Source organism: Furipterus horrens, unplaced genomic scaffold (genome assembly GCF_987537825.1).
Source record: "Furipterus horrens unplaced genomic scaffold, mFurHor1.1.pri manual_scaffold_2, whole genome shotgun sequence".
Taxonomy (NCBI): Eukaryota; Metazoa; Chordata; class Mammalia; order Chiroptera; family Furipteridae; genus Furipterus; species Furipterus horrens.
Window position 1 is genome coordinate 9,815,992 of NW_028327172.1, and position 15,930 is coordinate 9,831,921.

The 15,930-nt window shown below is 42.3% G+C and overlaps 2 protein-coding genes across 2 annotated transcripts in view; one reads left to right on the forward strand and one right to left on the reverse strand.

The window, feature by feature from the left end:
• CTNND1 (catenin delta 1) overlaps positions 1 to 3,467 on the reverse strand; it is a 43,741-nt gene extending 40,274 nt beyond the window's left edge. Inside the window, 1 exon segment of the mRNA XM_090261005.1 lies at positions 3,249 to 3,467. The gene's annotated coding sequence lies outside the window, so the exon portion shown is untranslated.
• Positions 3,468 to 10,479: 7,012 nt separating this feature from the next.
• Positions 10,480 to 15,642, forward strand: BTBD18 (BTB domain containing 18). Its single transcript, XM_090267519.1, has 2 exons — positions 10,480 to 10,603; positions 13,625 to 15,642. Exons 1-2 carry the CDS (start codon positions 10,480 to 10,482, stop codon positions 15,640 to 15,642), a joined length of 2,142 nt encoding a protein of 713 aa, XP_090123645.1.
• Positions 15,643 to 15,930: the final 288 nt, after the last annotated feature.

Consider the following 15,930-nt stretch of genomic DNA (forward strand, 5'->3'; position numbering starts at 1 on the left):
AGAAAACAGGATTAAAGAAAAATTAAAACTTTAAATTCAATATTTACAGAAAATTTACTTAAAAATACATCAAAATTTACTAAAGACGCATCAAAGGTGGAAACAGACTACAGTAAGTTTCAAAATTACATCGCAAATTCATTAATCCAGGTAGTATTGCATCCTATTTCAACTTCCTTTCAAAGCCTCCCCCAGAAAGGTCCCTCAATCATTCCATCAAGTGCCTTATTTAAACAAGGCTTACTGGGCTCCTCAGCAATACACCAGACACTAAGATAGTTGTGAAGGAATACAGAAATAAGCTAGTACCTACACTCAAGCACCTCACAGTCTAGAGGCAAAATAAACAGACAATTTTAATACAGTGTGATAAACATCTGAACTACCTGCTATAAGCTCCTGCCCTGCAAATCGGCAATATCGTTTCAAACCACATGCCTGAAAATTCTCTGCAAGAAGTAATATCACTAATAAGCCAAAGTGAGGACTGACCCTCTGCAAGATGAAACACCCTTGCTCCTAGCAAGGGGTTATTTTAGTTCTGGCTCTTTTTTCTATTCTCTCTGGAGAATGGCAGTGTATTAGTGACTCAGTCTGTAGACTTTGTAGATAGTCAGACCAGGGTGTAATCCTGGCCTTGACCACTTACAGGCAGTGAGATTTTCAGCAAACCTCAGCTTCTCTTAGGTTCGAATTCCTTAAAATATATAAAAATAAAAAAATTAAGTTGTTGTGGGAAATTAAGTAAATAGTTTATGCAAAATGCTTAGAGAAAAAACAAGAGAGGGAGAGGGGCTGGCAATTCGTAACAGGACCACCAGGTACCAAAATAGAAAGCAATAAATTACACAGAGCGAATCATTTTGTTATTCATCTGAAGCGTGATCTTTGCTTAATTTACTTGCACCCATCCCTGGAGAGCAACTATCTCATAAACCTAAGGTTGAATTTCAATGACTGGGAGTTTTTTGTTTGTTTTAATTTCCAATAGTCTCAATTTTTATACTAGCTGAAAGAACATGTTCTAGCACCTCTGATTCTCTATAATTGAAAATCCTAAGAAAAGCACTAGAACTCTAACCACCCACAAGAGACCCCCACCTGGAACACAGACCATACCTTAGCCATGTAACAAAGAAACCAACAGTATACAGGAATCAAACAAGGAGAGAAAAATCTGCACCATTTATACTTACTTGTCATTTTTTTATCCCAAAACCAAAATGAGGACAAAAATTTTAAACATTTACTTATTATATTTCCTGAAAGAACTAGTAGAGGTGAGGTTAAAAGACAATCTTCCATTTTATCATCCAAAAGGCTCTATAGTACATACCAGTCAAGACAATGCCTCAGTTCGTGGAAACAGTCCTGGACGATAGTTAACTAGGATGCTCGCTGCAGCTACACAAAGCCCAGTATTTAAATCTGGATCCAAATCACCACCATTCAGTCATCCAGAACCTATTTTCAAACTGCCTTTGTACTCCTTCAGATTCCCCTCATCCCTCCCCCTAAAGGTTGAGTGGGAAACCGACACTCTGGCAGCAGAATGACCAACCCTTCAAAGATCCACCAAGAAACCCCCCTAGGCTGGAGTCAAGACAGACAGAACAGTTGAAAGAAAAATTGGAAAATATTAAGTAAGAACTACAGCCCAACAGACTGTACACACTTTTTTTTCTTTCTTTTTAACTGCACTTGCTATAATTATAAGATCCAGACATTAAAAATCTTACTGTAGTCCTTGCACCGATTATATTAAAAGGAGGAACAAAGTTGTTTCCTATGAAACCACAACCTCCTAAGGATGAAATCATCCTGCAAGACACACTCTCAGTTCTAGAAAAGAAATACAAGGAAGTGTTCTAGTCTAAAGAGAACTGAGTGGGGGAAGCACAAAGTCAGAGGAAAGAGACGCTATCAGTTTAAAGCTAATGAGCAGCTTACATATTAAGGCCCATCTCGTTACAAGTAGGGCAGTATCTAATCTAGCTATAATTTTCAGACTGATTCGCATTTTCAAAGGGAGAAAGAAGAGAACACCCAGTTTTCAGCTACTGATGAGTTGGCTATATAACGATCTAGAATCAGTATTTCTGCAAGAATGTATTTGCAAAAACAAACCAAATCTTAAGATTAAATATAAGATATGAAAGCAAAGCCATGGGCCTTCAGCTCTTACAGATTTCTGATTTCACAGCAAACAAAAAACTCACCTCCAAAAAAGAATTTTCAGTTTGGTTTAAAATAAGAATTCCCCTTGTGCTTTCTCAAATGCATTCTAAACACTAAAGTTTGTGTAAGTGTTTTCTCTTAGCCTAACCTTTATTTAATCCATGGCTCTTTAAGACAGTACAAAGCTGAAAATATGTTCAGGTGTGCTGCCACTTTACTCATGGTTAGAATTTCCTTATCCCTTTCATAAACCAAACGTTATCATATTTATGGATTGCACACACAACTCCACAAATCTTTGCCATTAAAGATAATTTCAGAAGAAAAGGAGATTAAGGAGATTACAATTCAGTTAACATGGTCTCATCTGTTTTCTTTTATAAGGCAAAGCAGGGAGGCAGCGTCTAGCAAGAGAATGAGGGAGGCTCCCACCCACCACACCTGGAAAGTAAGAGGGACCCACCCAGGAAAAGCAGGGCTGAAATCCATCTGGGCGGTTCAAACTCGCCAGGGGAAAAGGAAAAAAAAAAAAACACCACCCTTTAAGCTGCAAAGCTCCCTGCAACTTTCCACTTCCACAAATCTAATGATAAAAGGAGGGATAAAAGTTTTGAAACACACGAAGAACCATATGTATAACCAGCTTCTTCCTACCCGGACAAATTCCTTTCCCAATCCACACGCAACATGCCAAAGGAAAAAAAAAAAAAAACCCAACCTTTAGTTTGGGCTCTGAAATTACAAGTTTGTTAGCTTAATCCAGAAAAAATATATAAAATCAAAGAGCACACCAGAATGTAAATTTATGGAATTGCTCTTACCCCTCTAAATCTACTCATCTCCCTCTATTAGAGAAATCCAGAAGTTTGTTTCTGGGTCTTGAATATTTTACCTTTTTTAATATAATAAAATTCCCCAAAGTAAGTAGAAAGGAAAAATTAATCATTGCATAAAAGCATAGCAGTCTCTCTCATTTTTAAATTCCCTCTAGTTACCATAAGACAAAAATTCGACTTAGCTTATCCTCCTTCACCCGTCTGAATACACACATTTTTGTAAAAGGCACACACCTCAAATGTGGGCTTCTAAAAACCAGTCCTTTAAGGAAGAAACCCAAGGCTTCGTCAATGTGTTGAGAAAGACAAATCCAGCAAAGCAGTTGATTTTTTCGCCACTCTTCCTCCTTTCAGGATCTTTCCTGGTCTTCTTTCTCTCTCTCCCTCTTTTTTTTCTCTCAGATCCAACACCTAAAATGGAAGTTGCACCCAGCCAAAGGCTAGGGAGCCTGGGTGGTGACAAACTGATCTGGCAGCCCTACCCCCTCGCTTTCCTAAGTGATGTCAGCCCCTGAGAACTTCCAATAGGAGCCAGGCATAAATCAGGGAGCTGATTTTATCCAATAGGAAACTTTATTATAGGAAATTAAAAAAAAAAAAAAAAAAGGAGAGAGGAGGAGAGAGACAGGGAAGTTTTATATATATATTTATATTTAAAGCGGAGAGGATACAATCTCTGAGGAATTACTGCAGAGCTCCAGGGGACCCAAAGGAACAGGGCTTTTTAGAATGGCATGCAGAAGAGGCGGTTTTCTTTGGTGGTGGGGTTCTGGCTCCCTCGCCCTTCCTTTCCGGGTGGGGAAAGAAAACAACTGATTTTATTTGCCTTCTGCTATTTGGTTTATTGCTTTCTACTCCAAAGCATTTTCCCAAAGGAAGACAGGAAGGGAGAAAAAAAGAAATCCTAAAAATAGGACGATCATGTGTTGATTGGGATGACAGAGATATCATTGTTCTGGTTTAACTGCATTCAAGTTAATTAGAAAAAATGCCTGTACTTAACAGTTCTTAGTGTATATACTTTCAAGAAGAAGGAACCTGAATCCACTGGGCTGTTAAGGAAAAATCACTGTCTTCTCATTTGTCCCCAAAATAAAATAATGTGGGTTTGAGGGGAAGAACATATGGAATCCAATAAACAAGCAATTTATTTAGAGGAGATAACAGCACGTGTAAGGAAAAGTAAGTCTCATATCAAGAAAACTAGCTTTGTGAACTTCAAACTTAAGATGATCTAATTCATATACTTTTTACACTTATCCTTAAAAAAATAAAGATTATATAGGTATTCTTTTTATCAGTTATGAGTTATCTTAATATGTCTTTAGGTTAGGCCATGAAGAACAGAGATTGGATTTGTTTTGTTTTTTTACACGCTTGACAAAGACTAGTATTTCATGTTCATTCAGTGGTTACTAAACAAAGATAATAATGATGAAATTTTCCTTTTTCTATCTTACTGAAAAATCAGATCTATCCTATAAACTTCTGCCAAATGAATCGTCATAGTTTTCATGATCTAGAAAAGTGATTAAGAGCACTTGTTCTACAGTGAGAAGGACTGGTTTCAAACCTTCTAAGTACATTCATTCACTCAAGTAAATATACTATGTACTATGGGACCTTGGACAAATTACATAACCTCTAAGTGCCTCAGTTCCCTTAACTATAAAAGGGAGATCCTAACTATATCTCTCTTACAGAACTTTTGAGAGAATTAAAATACATATAAAGTTCTTAAAACAACGTATGGCATAGTATATACTCACTAAGAATGATCTGGTATTATTTTAAGTATCTCCCCTGCCCAGAAACCTTCATTGGCTCACCACTGCCCAATAACAGCGACCAATGATGGAGCAGTTACCACGTGAGAGGCACTTTGCACTCATTATCTGTTAACTTCTAAACCACCACCATAGAGATAGTATTACCACCATTTCACTGGTGAGGAAATAAAGACTCAGCAAGGTTAAGAAATCTCCTGAGCTCATCTGGCTAAGAAGTGAATCCCTCATTAGCCTGACTCCAAAGCCCATGCTCTTTCCATCACCTTACACTGTGATAAGGAAAAAGGCCAAGTTCTTTATCTGCTTTCCAGGGGCCACATTTATGCATTCAAAACATTAAAGTAATACTTATTATTAACCCTAACCTGACCTTTCTTTATTATCTAAACTGGAATTCCAATTCCACTCCTCTTCAGAATGAATGTGCCCTGCTAATCAGGCTGATCTAGTTATTATTTGTCCCCTCATATTTGGTATATAGTCTCACAGACCCTCATATTAGGTCTAAAGTGGCCAAAAAGGATTCCCTCATAAGTGCTGGAAAACCAAAAAGGCATCACAGTACTTGTCTGATGGGCTTTTAAACAAACTAGAATGGGAAATGAATACATTTAACTGAGAAAAGAACAGCATTTAACTCTCTTTAAGAATCATCTCCTATTAATTTATCAAATATTCTACCTCTACTTTCCATCTATTCCTGCTCCTCCATAGCAAGTTCAAAAGCTAAAGATGATTGCCAAAGGAAAATAATCAACACAAAAGTAGTTGTTAATTTCACTGGTTCATAGATCAGAGCCATATTCTAAATATTGAATGATTTTCTAGAAATGGACTGGTCTTGTTTCCCTAATACCACCACTAACAACCTGCAAGTGTTTTGTCTTGTTTTTTCATGTGTGTGTGTGTGTGTGTGTGTGTGTCTGTCTGTCTGTCTGTCTCCCCCACCAGAAGATAAGTTCCATAAAGGCAAGAACAGTGTCCTTCTAGTTCCAGTATATCCCAAGAGCTCAGGCTTATTATCTCATATTTAGCAAAGGATGAACGAGTGAATGAAGTCTCCTGGCTTACTAGTTGTGCAATCCTGGACAAGTCATTTAACATCAGTGAATTTGTAGATTACATTCAAAATAATTATATACAAATAAAAATAGGCTAACTCAGTGGTGAAAAAGTTGTTAAAATTTAAATTTATCTGAAAGAGCTATCTTCAAATAAAACATCTCAAGGATTAATATGCACTAAGGAAAAACTGTTTACACTCAATTACTAGAAAATAAAAAGACTAGTTTCACTTGGGTTATTTTGAGCACCTACTATGAGCCAGTAAATGTCAAGAATAATGAGACAGACACATTTCCTGTTCTCAAAAAGCTTGCTTTCTAGCGGGGGCGGGGGTGGTTATTAATAAATAAGATGTCAGATGGAGGACTACACAGAGATTTAAAACAGATTGATGAGAATGACTTGTGGTCTGTTTTATATTGGATGTCGGGGACAAACTCCCGGGAGAGGTGACACGCAAGTTGAAATGTGAATGGCAAGAAGCAGCCAACCATGAGAAGATATAAACAATGGTAATACTACTAATGCCAAAGCTCTAAAGCGTTGGCAAATGAGGATGGAGGGATAGGCAGGAATCAGAATACAAAGGGTACTATAGGTTAGAAAAAGGAGTTTTATTTTATTCTTAGGTAGGGGAAAGCCTGTGAGGGTTTTAAACAGCAGAATGACATGATCCAACTCACATTTTGAAAAGATCAAGCTACTTATGTGACAAATGGATTAAAGAGGAAACAAAAGTGAAAGCAAGGACATTAGTCTGAAGGTCAAGTGACAGTGATAAGCAGTTCATTCCAGTGGAAGCAGTAAGAATGGAGAGAAGTCAACGGATTGAGGATATGTTTAGAGATACAGTGCAATTTTTTGTTTGTGGGTTTCTTTCCTTCCTTTTTCTTTTTCTTTTTGTATACATGTAATATTACATTCAGCAGTCGGTTTTACAACTCTGAGAGTTTAACGTACCCACCCACAACCATCACCATTTACTTACACACAAAGAAAAACAAGGTACCATTAAATGGTGAAAGATTAGAGGGAAAACTGGGCAATAAAATAGCATTTTAGCCTTGGCCGGCATCAACCCACAAAGTGAGAGGTTGCCAATTTGATTCCTGGTCACAGGCACATGCCTGGGTTGCGGGTTCAGTCCCCAGTTGGCGGGGGGGGGGGGGGGTGATTAAAAAATAAAATAGACTAAAACTATAAATGCCGAAAAGAACTTATTTTTTAAATCAGTTCCTAAAAAACACTGGCTATCTATACAGAGGAAAACAAAATGTTTGTATCCCTTTTTACCCAACGGCGGCTTCACATTATCATCCAACGTTTATCATTTTTGATGCCCTCGGTAGGATGGCCATTTCACATTCCCTTTCGAAATTAAACTAATACAAGATTTAACTAAAATAGTATTGGGTTTAGAAAAAAACGAAGAAACAAGAAGTGAGTCCTCTCTACTCATCCCAGTAACAATATATTCAGGAGGGGACAGAATATTTATATTTTTGTTACAGAACCCACGGAATCACCTGTAACTGTCCTGGCGCGCCACTGCGCAACCGCATCCTGATTCCACAGTAACAGACGCCGTAAACAAGTATTGTTCTGCCTTCTGTCCTTTTTTTTTTTTTTTTTTGCTTGCTTTTTTGTGTATCTGCACACTGTAGACAATATCTAAAGCCTGTCCTTCTGTTAAGTTTTATGTCCTTTCACGAATTGCTGGCTGTTCAAAGTCTGACAACTGCAACCAAAAATGTCTTCTGTTCTTTTTTTTTTTTTCCATCTTAAGAGCAGAGAGGTCTCAAACTATGGAAAATATTACCTGATTTGGAAATGCTCAACACCCCTCCCCCCATAATTCAGTCAACTACCTCAAATCCTCTTTGAAAAAGTATTAGATACCAAGAGACCTATCTGAGTGCGCCCTACGCTACTCACCCCTCCACGTCTAGTCCCTTTGCAGGGTCCCGTTTTCTTAGGCGTCTTCCTTTCTGCCTTCATTGGGCCTCAGCGGCGGCTGCTTCCTTTCGATTCTTCACACTGTGCCATTAATGGCTTTGGATTCATCCACTTTCATCCAGCCCTGGCCATCAGGGGGCATCTCACCGGAGCCGGGACCTGGGGCCTAACACGCACGGGAGGAAGGAAGACCCACTGTCCAGACTGACATCGTGGGTTGGCATTCTTGCTGTGGGTTTATAATCTGGAGATTATCACTTTATTTTTCATAGGATCCCCGCAAACAGCTGTTTCCAGTCGGGGGGGTGAGCTAAATAAACCACTTCGGGAAGGACACGGGAGACCACTCCAGACAGGAAGTTCTGCAATCCCCTCCAGTCACCAGTTCTCCCAAGATTTGGGGCCGGAGTGAACTCTGGGAAACACCCCAACTCAGAAACTAGCCCAATGACCTTGTTCCAGAATCCCCCTGGCCTCAGGAGAGATCTAGATGCCGGACTGGGAGACGAGGTGCGAGGAGGGCCGCCCAGAGGCTTTTTTCCTCCATTAAGCCTAGCGCGCTCTTAGTAGGGCTGTCGCCATTTGCAGCCTCTTCAAAGAGAAGCCAGAAGCGTCCCCTGAGTACCTGAAGCCTGCCCGACTGGAGAGTCCTGACCCTGTTTTCGGAGTGTTTCTACCCAAAACTGAGGGAGAAGCCGGCTGCCATCAGAGTCCCTTGCGCTACTCTCGCGGCCACCCTTCTTTCCTCAGCTCTCCAGGCCCTGGAGACTAACGAGCCTCCCGCCCAAAGTGCTCCTCCTCCTGTGATTGGCTCCCCCAAGGACCTCTGGCCAATGGGATGGCGTATCCCAGCAGACGGAAGCCGAGAGCTGGGGAGGAGGGAGGACTTCGGCCCTGCGACGTGAGGTGCGAGAGGGCAGCGGGGTGAGGAATGTGGCGTCAGCCGCGAGCTGTGTGGCGCTAGCCGCGTGACCTCAGGTCCTCGCTGTCACCACCTCTCAGTGCACGAGGGCGCCAGGACCTGTGGCGGAAGGAGGGCACCAGAGACAGGGTGGCTGCAAAGCCCTTGCGGCCCGAGCTGTCGGCGAGGGTGAACCCTGAATGCCAGCCTCCAGTATCTCCACGCTCCATTCCCAGAAACCTTCGCGCCGAGGAGTCTCTCGTCAGAGAAATTGGGCCAGGGTGCCCCGAGCGTGCGCGGCCTTCTCTGAAGCCCGGCTTTTCCGCCGACTACCATTCCCTTGGTTCCTGACGGGGAGAGGAACCTCAGGCGACCCTCCTACATGTGCTGCTTTCTTTGCTAATTCTCCTGTTGGGAGGAAGCAAGGTAGGCTGCATAAAGGACCGAAGCACGGAGAGGACGGCAGGAGCAACGCCTACTGCAGAGCTAGTCTAGTTTGAGTCGGGGGGGGGGGGGGGGGGGCGAGGTGGGAGCTGATGGCTTGGGAAGGTTCCCCAGGGCCTCAGTTTGGGCCCCGGCAACCAACTTCCATTCCCATCTCTCTGGCTGGGATGGGAATTGAACCTATCCTTTCCTTTCTTATTTTTATAACTTATGTAAACTTTTTTATGTGTTGATTTGTTGTTCCACTTATTTATGCATTCATTGGTTGATTCTTGTATGTGCCCTGATAAGCTTACATTAATTTACCTTTTCGCTCTTCATTCCAGCTAGTTTCACGTTAACTCCTAGGATCTTCAGTGCCACGTGACAGGAAACTGCATGCCAGGAAAGGAACACCAGCTCTGCAGTGAGTATATGGGGTTCAGTGCAAAAAGCTGGAAATGTAGCCAGCCTAAAGTCAGACTGCCCAGATCGTTTTGATTGGGGTAGAATGCGTAATTATCCTTGCTCCATTGTCAGCCAGGTCATCAACCGAACTGACAAACCTAAAGGCCAGATTCTTGGCCAATTTCTAGGTGGGATCAGGCTTGCTTTGGTCAAGAACATCTGAACCAAGGGTGGCAATGCCCTTGCTTCTGTGCAGGACCTTCCCACCAACTCCAGCAGGTTCTTTTCCTTACTGTGCACCCTCTGCTGGTTAGTGTGATAGTCCGCTCAGAGACAAGGTGGATGTGCTTACTAGAGAATTTTATACTCAATAATATTTTTTAAGTGTATAAATTGAGGGTTGTACCTATGGAAGTGTGGTACTCAGCAAGAATATGAATAGTCATCACTGTAGGAGTTGAGTCTCCGCGGTAATGTGAATGAGGAAAGTTCAAGGATAATAGCAGCTACCATTTTGGGGGTGATAGTTTTTATGTGCCAGGCACTCAACAGTGCTAAGCAATTTTACTTGCATTGACTTACTTAATCTTTAAAACAGCCCTAAGAGGTAATTACTATTATCATTCCCATTTCATAGATGAGAAACGTGAGACTCAGAGGATAAATCATTTAACTGAGATTCAAATCTAGACTTACCATGTAGCTCCCATGTGACACAACTATGATAGTTTTTTCTTGAAATAACCTTGGCATAATTTCTGGGCTTATGGTTCCTGACCTCATGCTATAATCTCTCACTTTCAAATTTCCCTGCCGTTTCAAAGACCAAGAAAAAGTAGGTATAATCATGGTTCTAAAGGGTGTTTATTCTCTCTTACCCCCAGGAATTTGGTCTGTGAAAACCTAGGTTTGTTAATAGAACATGTGTTCTCCTGCCAGTCCCAAAATCATGTACAGGAATTCCCGGTTCCTCCGGTTGGCTTTTTTGCAGCTTTATCACCAGCAACAGAATGGGATGTTCTGTGATGTTCTTCTGCAAGCAGAAGGTAAAAGACTACAGCAAGTCCTCGAACAACATCATTTTGTTCAACATTGTTTCATTATAACATTAATGAGAGAGAAAAAAATCTACTCCTGGTCAGGGCCACTGTCTGTGGATTTTGCACTTTATTCCCATGTCAGAGTACTAGTTTTCCTTTCACATCCATAAGATGTGCATGTTAGGTGAATTGGCATGTCTGAATTGTCCCAGTCTGAGTGGGTGTAGGGATGTGTTTTATGTATACCCTTCAATGGAAGGTGGTCCCGAACAGGGCTGGTTCCTGCCTTGAGCCATGAACTGCCTTATAGGCTTTGGCCACCTACAACTCTGAACTGGAATAATCAGGTTGGAAAAGAATTATCTGACTTGTTTTTATTAATCTTTCTTAAATGTATGTATAGTTCACATTTATTTCAATGTTTAATATTAGAAGTATTTTGGAGGTTCTTTATTTAGAAATTTGGTGGCATTTTTGTGACCAGAAATACACTGTAGGAACTTTTGTTTGTATCAATTAGCCTATGGTAAAACTGGTTTCTTTATAGTAATTTAGCTTAAAGCTTCAGTTTCTAAGAACCTGTCAATGATATTTAAGTGAGGACTTACTGTAGTGGGGACTCAGTTGAAAACTCACCATAGAATAAAATAAAATGAATTTAGGACCAGGAAGTGGAGGACAAAACCAGAAAAAAAGTTCTCACCTTTGAGCGCTATAAGCTCTTTGGTAAAGAGCTGTTTGTTTCTAACAGAGTTGCGTGATTGAAAATTAGACTATGCTCTTTTTCTCTTAGAAAATGAATCTAATTGTAAAGTTTACATAATACATATACTATAGTATAGTGTCTCATAGGAGCCTTGTGAGGAAATGTTATACATATGGTGAATGAATCGAGGCCTAGAGAGTTAAGTGACTTGCCTGTTAGTTCTCTTAGTAAGTGCAGAGTTGAGATTCGTTACTTAATTAAGATTAAACAAAAAAGTGTCAGTTACCTGTTATATGCTAGTACACTGTACTGGCATGGGCATGCGGTATATATGAAGATAAAAGTCCTTTCTAGTAAGAAAATCATGTAAGGGGAGACATTCAAATAACCAGTGTATTTAAGTAACTGCAGTATGATAAATAACATAGTGGGCTAAAAATAGGCTAATATAGCAGCATCCTTTACAGGCTTGAAGAGACTGGGGGATGGGGGCCAGGGAGATTTTTCCGGAAACAGTAACCCCTTAGGGTGAGGTCTGAAGGACAAACCGAAGTAGGAGCAAGTGAGGAAAGGTTTTCCCAGGCAGAGAACAGAATATACAGAGAATTAGAGATGACCAGAGATTTGTAAGTGGCTCATTATGGCAAGAGTGCAGACTACATTAAGTGTGTTGACCAGATACTGCTAGAGAAATTAGCAGCAGCCCTGTAAGGTCTATAATGTTATGCAAAGGAAGTAGGTCTTATCCTGAGAACATTAGGAATTGTATTTATAGGTTTTAAGAAGGCCCTGGTCAGATACCTACTTTTAGAATAAGGGCTCAGTCTGCATGAGAATTACTGGATTATTTGTGGGCCCAGATAGGAGGTTCTTTTGTAACCCAGAAGAGGGGGAATAGTAGTCTGAACTAAGGGATTGCCAATAGAGTAATTTCTGGTTTTTGAGCTGTTAAAAAGAGAATTTATATAATGAACAAACTGAACTAACAAGCAACATAGAGACAGACTCAGAGATGGAGAGCAGGCTGACAGCTCAGCAGGAGGGAGGGGAGGTGGTTAGGGAATGAAGGGATCGAGCCAAAAAAAAAAAGGATTCATGGGGGAGAGGAGGGTCGGTGGAAGTGGAAGAAGGTATATGGGGCATAAATGGTAATGGAAAAAATTACAATAAAAACATCATATATATTTTTATATATTTAAATACATATTTTTTTAGAGAGTGAGTTCACAACCTTGTTGCAGTTAAGAGTATAGGCTCTATAGCCAGACCCCCTGGATTCAGATCCTTTTTTGCTACTTACCAACCATGTAATTGTGGGCACATTACTCAACTATGCCAAAATTTACTCATGTGTAATAACAATAGCTACTTCATAGGGGTCTGGTGAAGATTAAATGAATGTTCATAAAACCCTTCGAACAATACCTGGCACATAATAAGGACTCAAAAAAGTATTACCTTTTAAAAATTAGTATTTGATTAGATGCAGTAGGTAAAGGAGAATCAAAGATAACTTCTAGCATTTAGGTTTGAACAATTGAGTGAATGTGATACTGTATTTTAAAGTAAGAAATAGACTGTGTTGGTGGGTGAGGAATGACTTCACTTTCTACAATGGTTGCATTGGAGGTACTTGTGGGAAACCCATATAGACATGCAGGCTATGGCATGTCCAATATCTCAGGAAAGCTATCTGGGCAAAGGTAGGATCTGGCAAGCTCTTGGTATTTGAAGCCATGGGAGAGACTGAGATTGCCCAGGAAGTGCCCATAAAGAAAGAAGGTGGCTCAGGACAAACCACTGCTTAGTAGGCCGTGGATAGGACTCAGAAGAGAATTGAGTTCTGATTGTCCACATCCAGAGCTTATGTCCTATTGGACCACAAGCAGCCTCTATAAATTTTTTTACACTCATGTGAGTGACAAAAATGTATTCACCTAGTATTTGATCCCCTACTCTGTATCAAGCACTGGGTAAACTTCAGTGAGCAAGACAGACATGGATTCTGTCCTTAGGTTTAGTGGAGATGGACAATACAGAAAGCCATGACAGCTACAGAATACCTGTTTGCCCAGGAGCAACTAATCCAGACATGGGATGGAACGGGGAAAGGCTTTCTGGAAGAAGTGATAGCTAAACTACATTTTGAGTTAGCTAGGTAATAAAATCCCAGGAAGGCAAAAGGAACACATTTTTCCTTCTTGAATTTCCATGGAGGGAAATTGGGAGAAGGGGCAGCACATTTGGGTTGTAGTATGTGTGCTTAGCTCATGCACATGTCAGTCTGTGTGAGATAACCAAGTGTTTGGGTGTCCTTCCAGGTGAAGTAGTCCCAGCCCATTGCTGCATCCTGTCTGCCTGCAGCCCCTTCTTCACAGAGCGCCTGGAGCGGGAAAGGCCAGCTCAGGGTTGTAAGGTGGTGCTGGAGCTGGGGGGCCTGAAGATCAGGACACTTAGGAAGCTGGTGGACTTCCTGTACACCTCAGTGATGGAACTATCTCAAGAAGAAGCCCAGGATGTGCTTTCCGCTGCCCGTCAGCTCCATGTATCTGAGCTAGAATCCCTTCAACTAGAGGGAGGGAAGTTAGTGAAAGCCCCTCAAGGTCGAAGACTGAACCGCGAGTGTTTACAACCTCCAAGTGCTACACCAATCTCTGCCAGGGTGGTGGCATCCAGCCACCACCCTCAAACTCCACTGCCTGTTACTCAGAGTCCCTATCCTCTTGGGAAAGTGAGATTGAAGTTGTCAGGGAAGGATGAGGGGGCCCAGGACAAAAGCAACCGACATAATGTGGAGAACACGTCTGGCACTCTTTTGCTGAAGAGGAAGGTCAGAGCCTGCCCAGCTCCACAAGAAAGCTCTTCACCGTCAAGCCGCAGTCAGGGGTCTAAAGAGAACAAGAGTGACGTTGTCCTCCGTGGTACAGAACTTTCCCCACCCAGCACGGATCGTTCTGTGGATAAACGACTATTGCCCAGAAAGATCAGGCTGAGTCGTTCAAAGCCATCGCGTGATATCTGCACATCCAAGCCTTCCAGCATTTTAAGTGGACCCAGCTCAGTGCCTGCAGCCCCTGGCCGGCGTCTTTGGCGACAAAAGAGTATAAATAAAGAAGCATCAGAGGACAAGCAAAAACCAGGGAGAGCTAGTCCTCTACATAGCACCCCAAGCCCATCTGGTCTTGGAAAGACGGGTGGGAGTAAGAAGCGGAGCCCTGAAGTCAGGGCACCTAACCCAGACTCTGCAGAGGAGTTGCAGGTTGGAAGAGTGAAACTTAGGAAGACTGTCAATGGGACCTGCTGGGAGGTGGTACAAGAGCCTCCCCTCAAAACCTCTCAAGTTAGCCCTCATGTCCTAGAACTTGGAGACTCAGAAGAGCCTCCAGGGACTCAGCCATCCTCAGTTAACCAGCAGGAAATGTCATCAACTGCAATAGATCTGTGTCAGGACTCCCCCATGTGCTCTAGGCTACAAGACATTCTGTTCTCTGCTAGCCGTTCCCCAGACCAGCCAGTGATGAAGTCTGAGTTTGGATCCACTCCAGACCTGGTAGGGAAAGAACCTGGGTTCAATATTGACTGCAGAGAGCCATACGCATTTAACACAGCCCTGCTGGGGCAGCCCTGTGAAGCTGAAGAGTATCGAATCACAAGTGTTGCTGCTACCAGTGAGCTGGAGGAGATCCTGGACTTCATGCTATGTGGCTCAAATGTTGAGTCACCTACAGGATCTCTGGAGAGTCCCGGGGCTGAGGGCTGTAGGAGCCCTAGTTATCACCTGACAGAAACAGCAAAGAACTGGATGGAAGGGGAAGAATGGTATTTACCGGACATGGAACTCTGGCCCAGGGAGCTCACAGGATTGGAAAAGGGACCTGTTGGTGAGAACAAAGAGCTAGTTGAACCCATTAGCCCCCTTGTCACACCCTCGAAGATTAGTGAAGGGGAGGTGCTTTCAATTGGAGGCTCCTGGACTCAAGACCAAGAAATTACCAGCTCCCAGCTACTGGATAGTCAGAGAGACAAACTTCTCCACATTGACTCCTTTGACCCTCCTCAAAGTTCCTGTGGGGACCTTTCACCTCCCTGTTCTACCTGGTTGGACACTGGGCTGCAAGTGTCCCTAACTATGGAAGAGGTGTTGCACCCTGCTCCAGAACCGGGCAAGGAGGTACTTTGCAACTCTGAGCCATTGGACGCACTTCGTGCCAGTCCTGAAGAGGAAGAGATTGATGTGGTAGACTTGGTATCAGAGGGGAGGCTGGTACCCACAGGTATTCCCTCTGTGTGGCCTGACCCTTCCTCCGAATCAGAAACAGAGGTAGACATACTAAGCTAGTGAAGTGGGGAAGGCAGCTTAGGGGCACCTGGCGGACGGGAAATATTGGCTAGCAAAACGGTATTGGCAGAGGGTAGCACATGTCATGTCCTCCACAAGAGGCAGGCATACCCCTTGCTCTATGTAGGTTCCACCATCCCCTCCCCAGTTTTTGAGTTAGGCAGAACTCAAGTAGTACCATAGGTAGGGAATTATGAACTTGAACTGTTTTAGTTCCTCATAATCTACTTCCCAGTGACAGTCAATTAGAACAAACTGTGTGGTCTCCAACTCTAGTAGGTTGCAGGT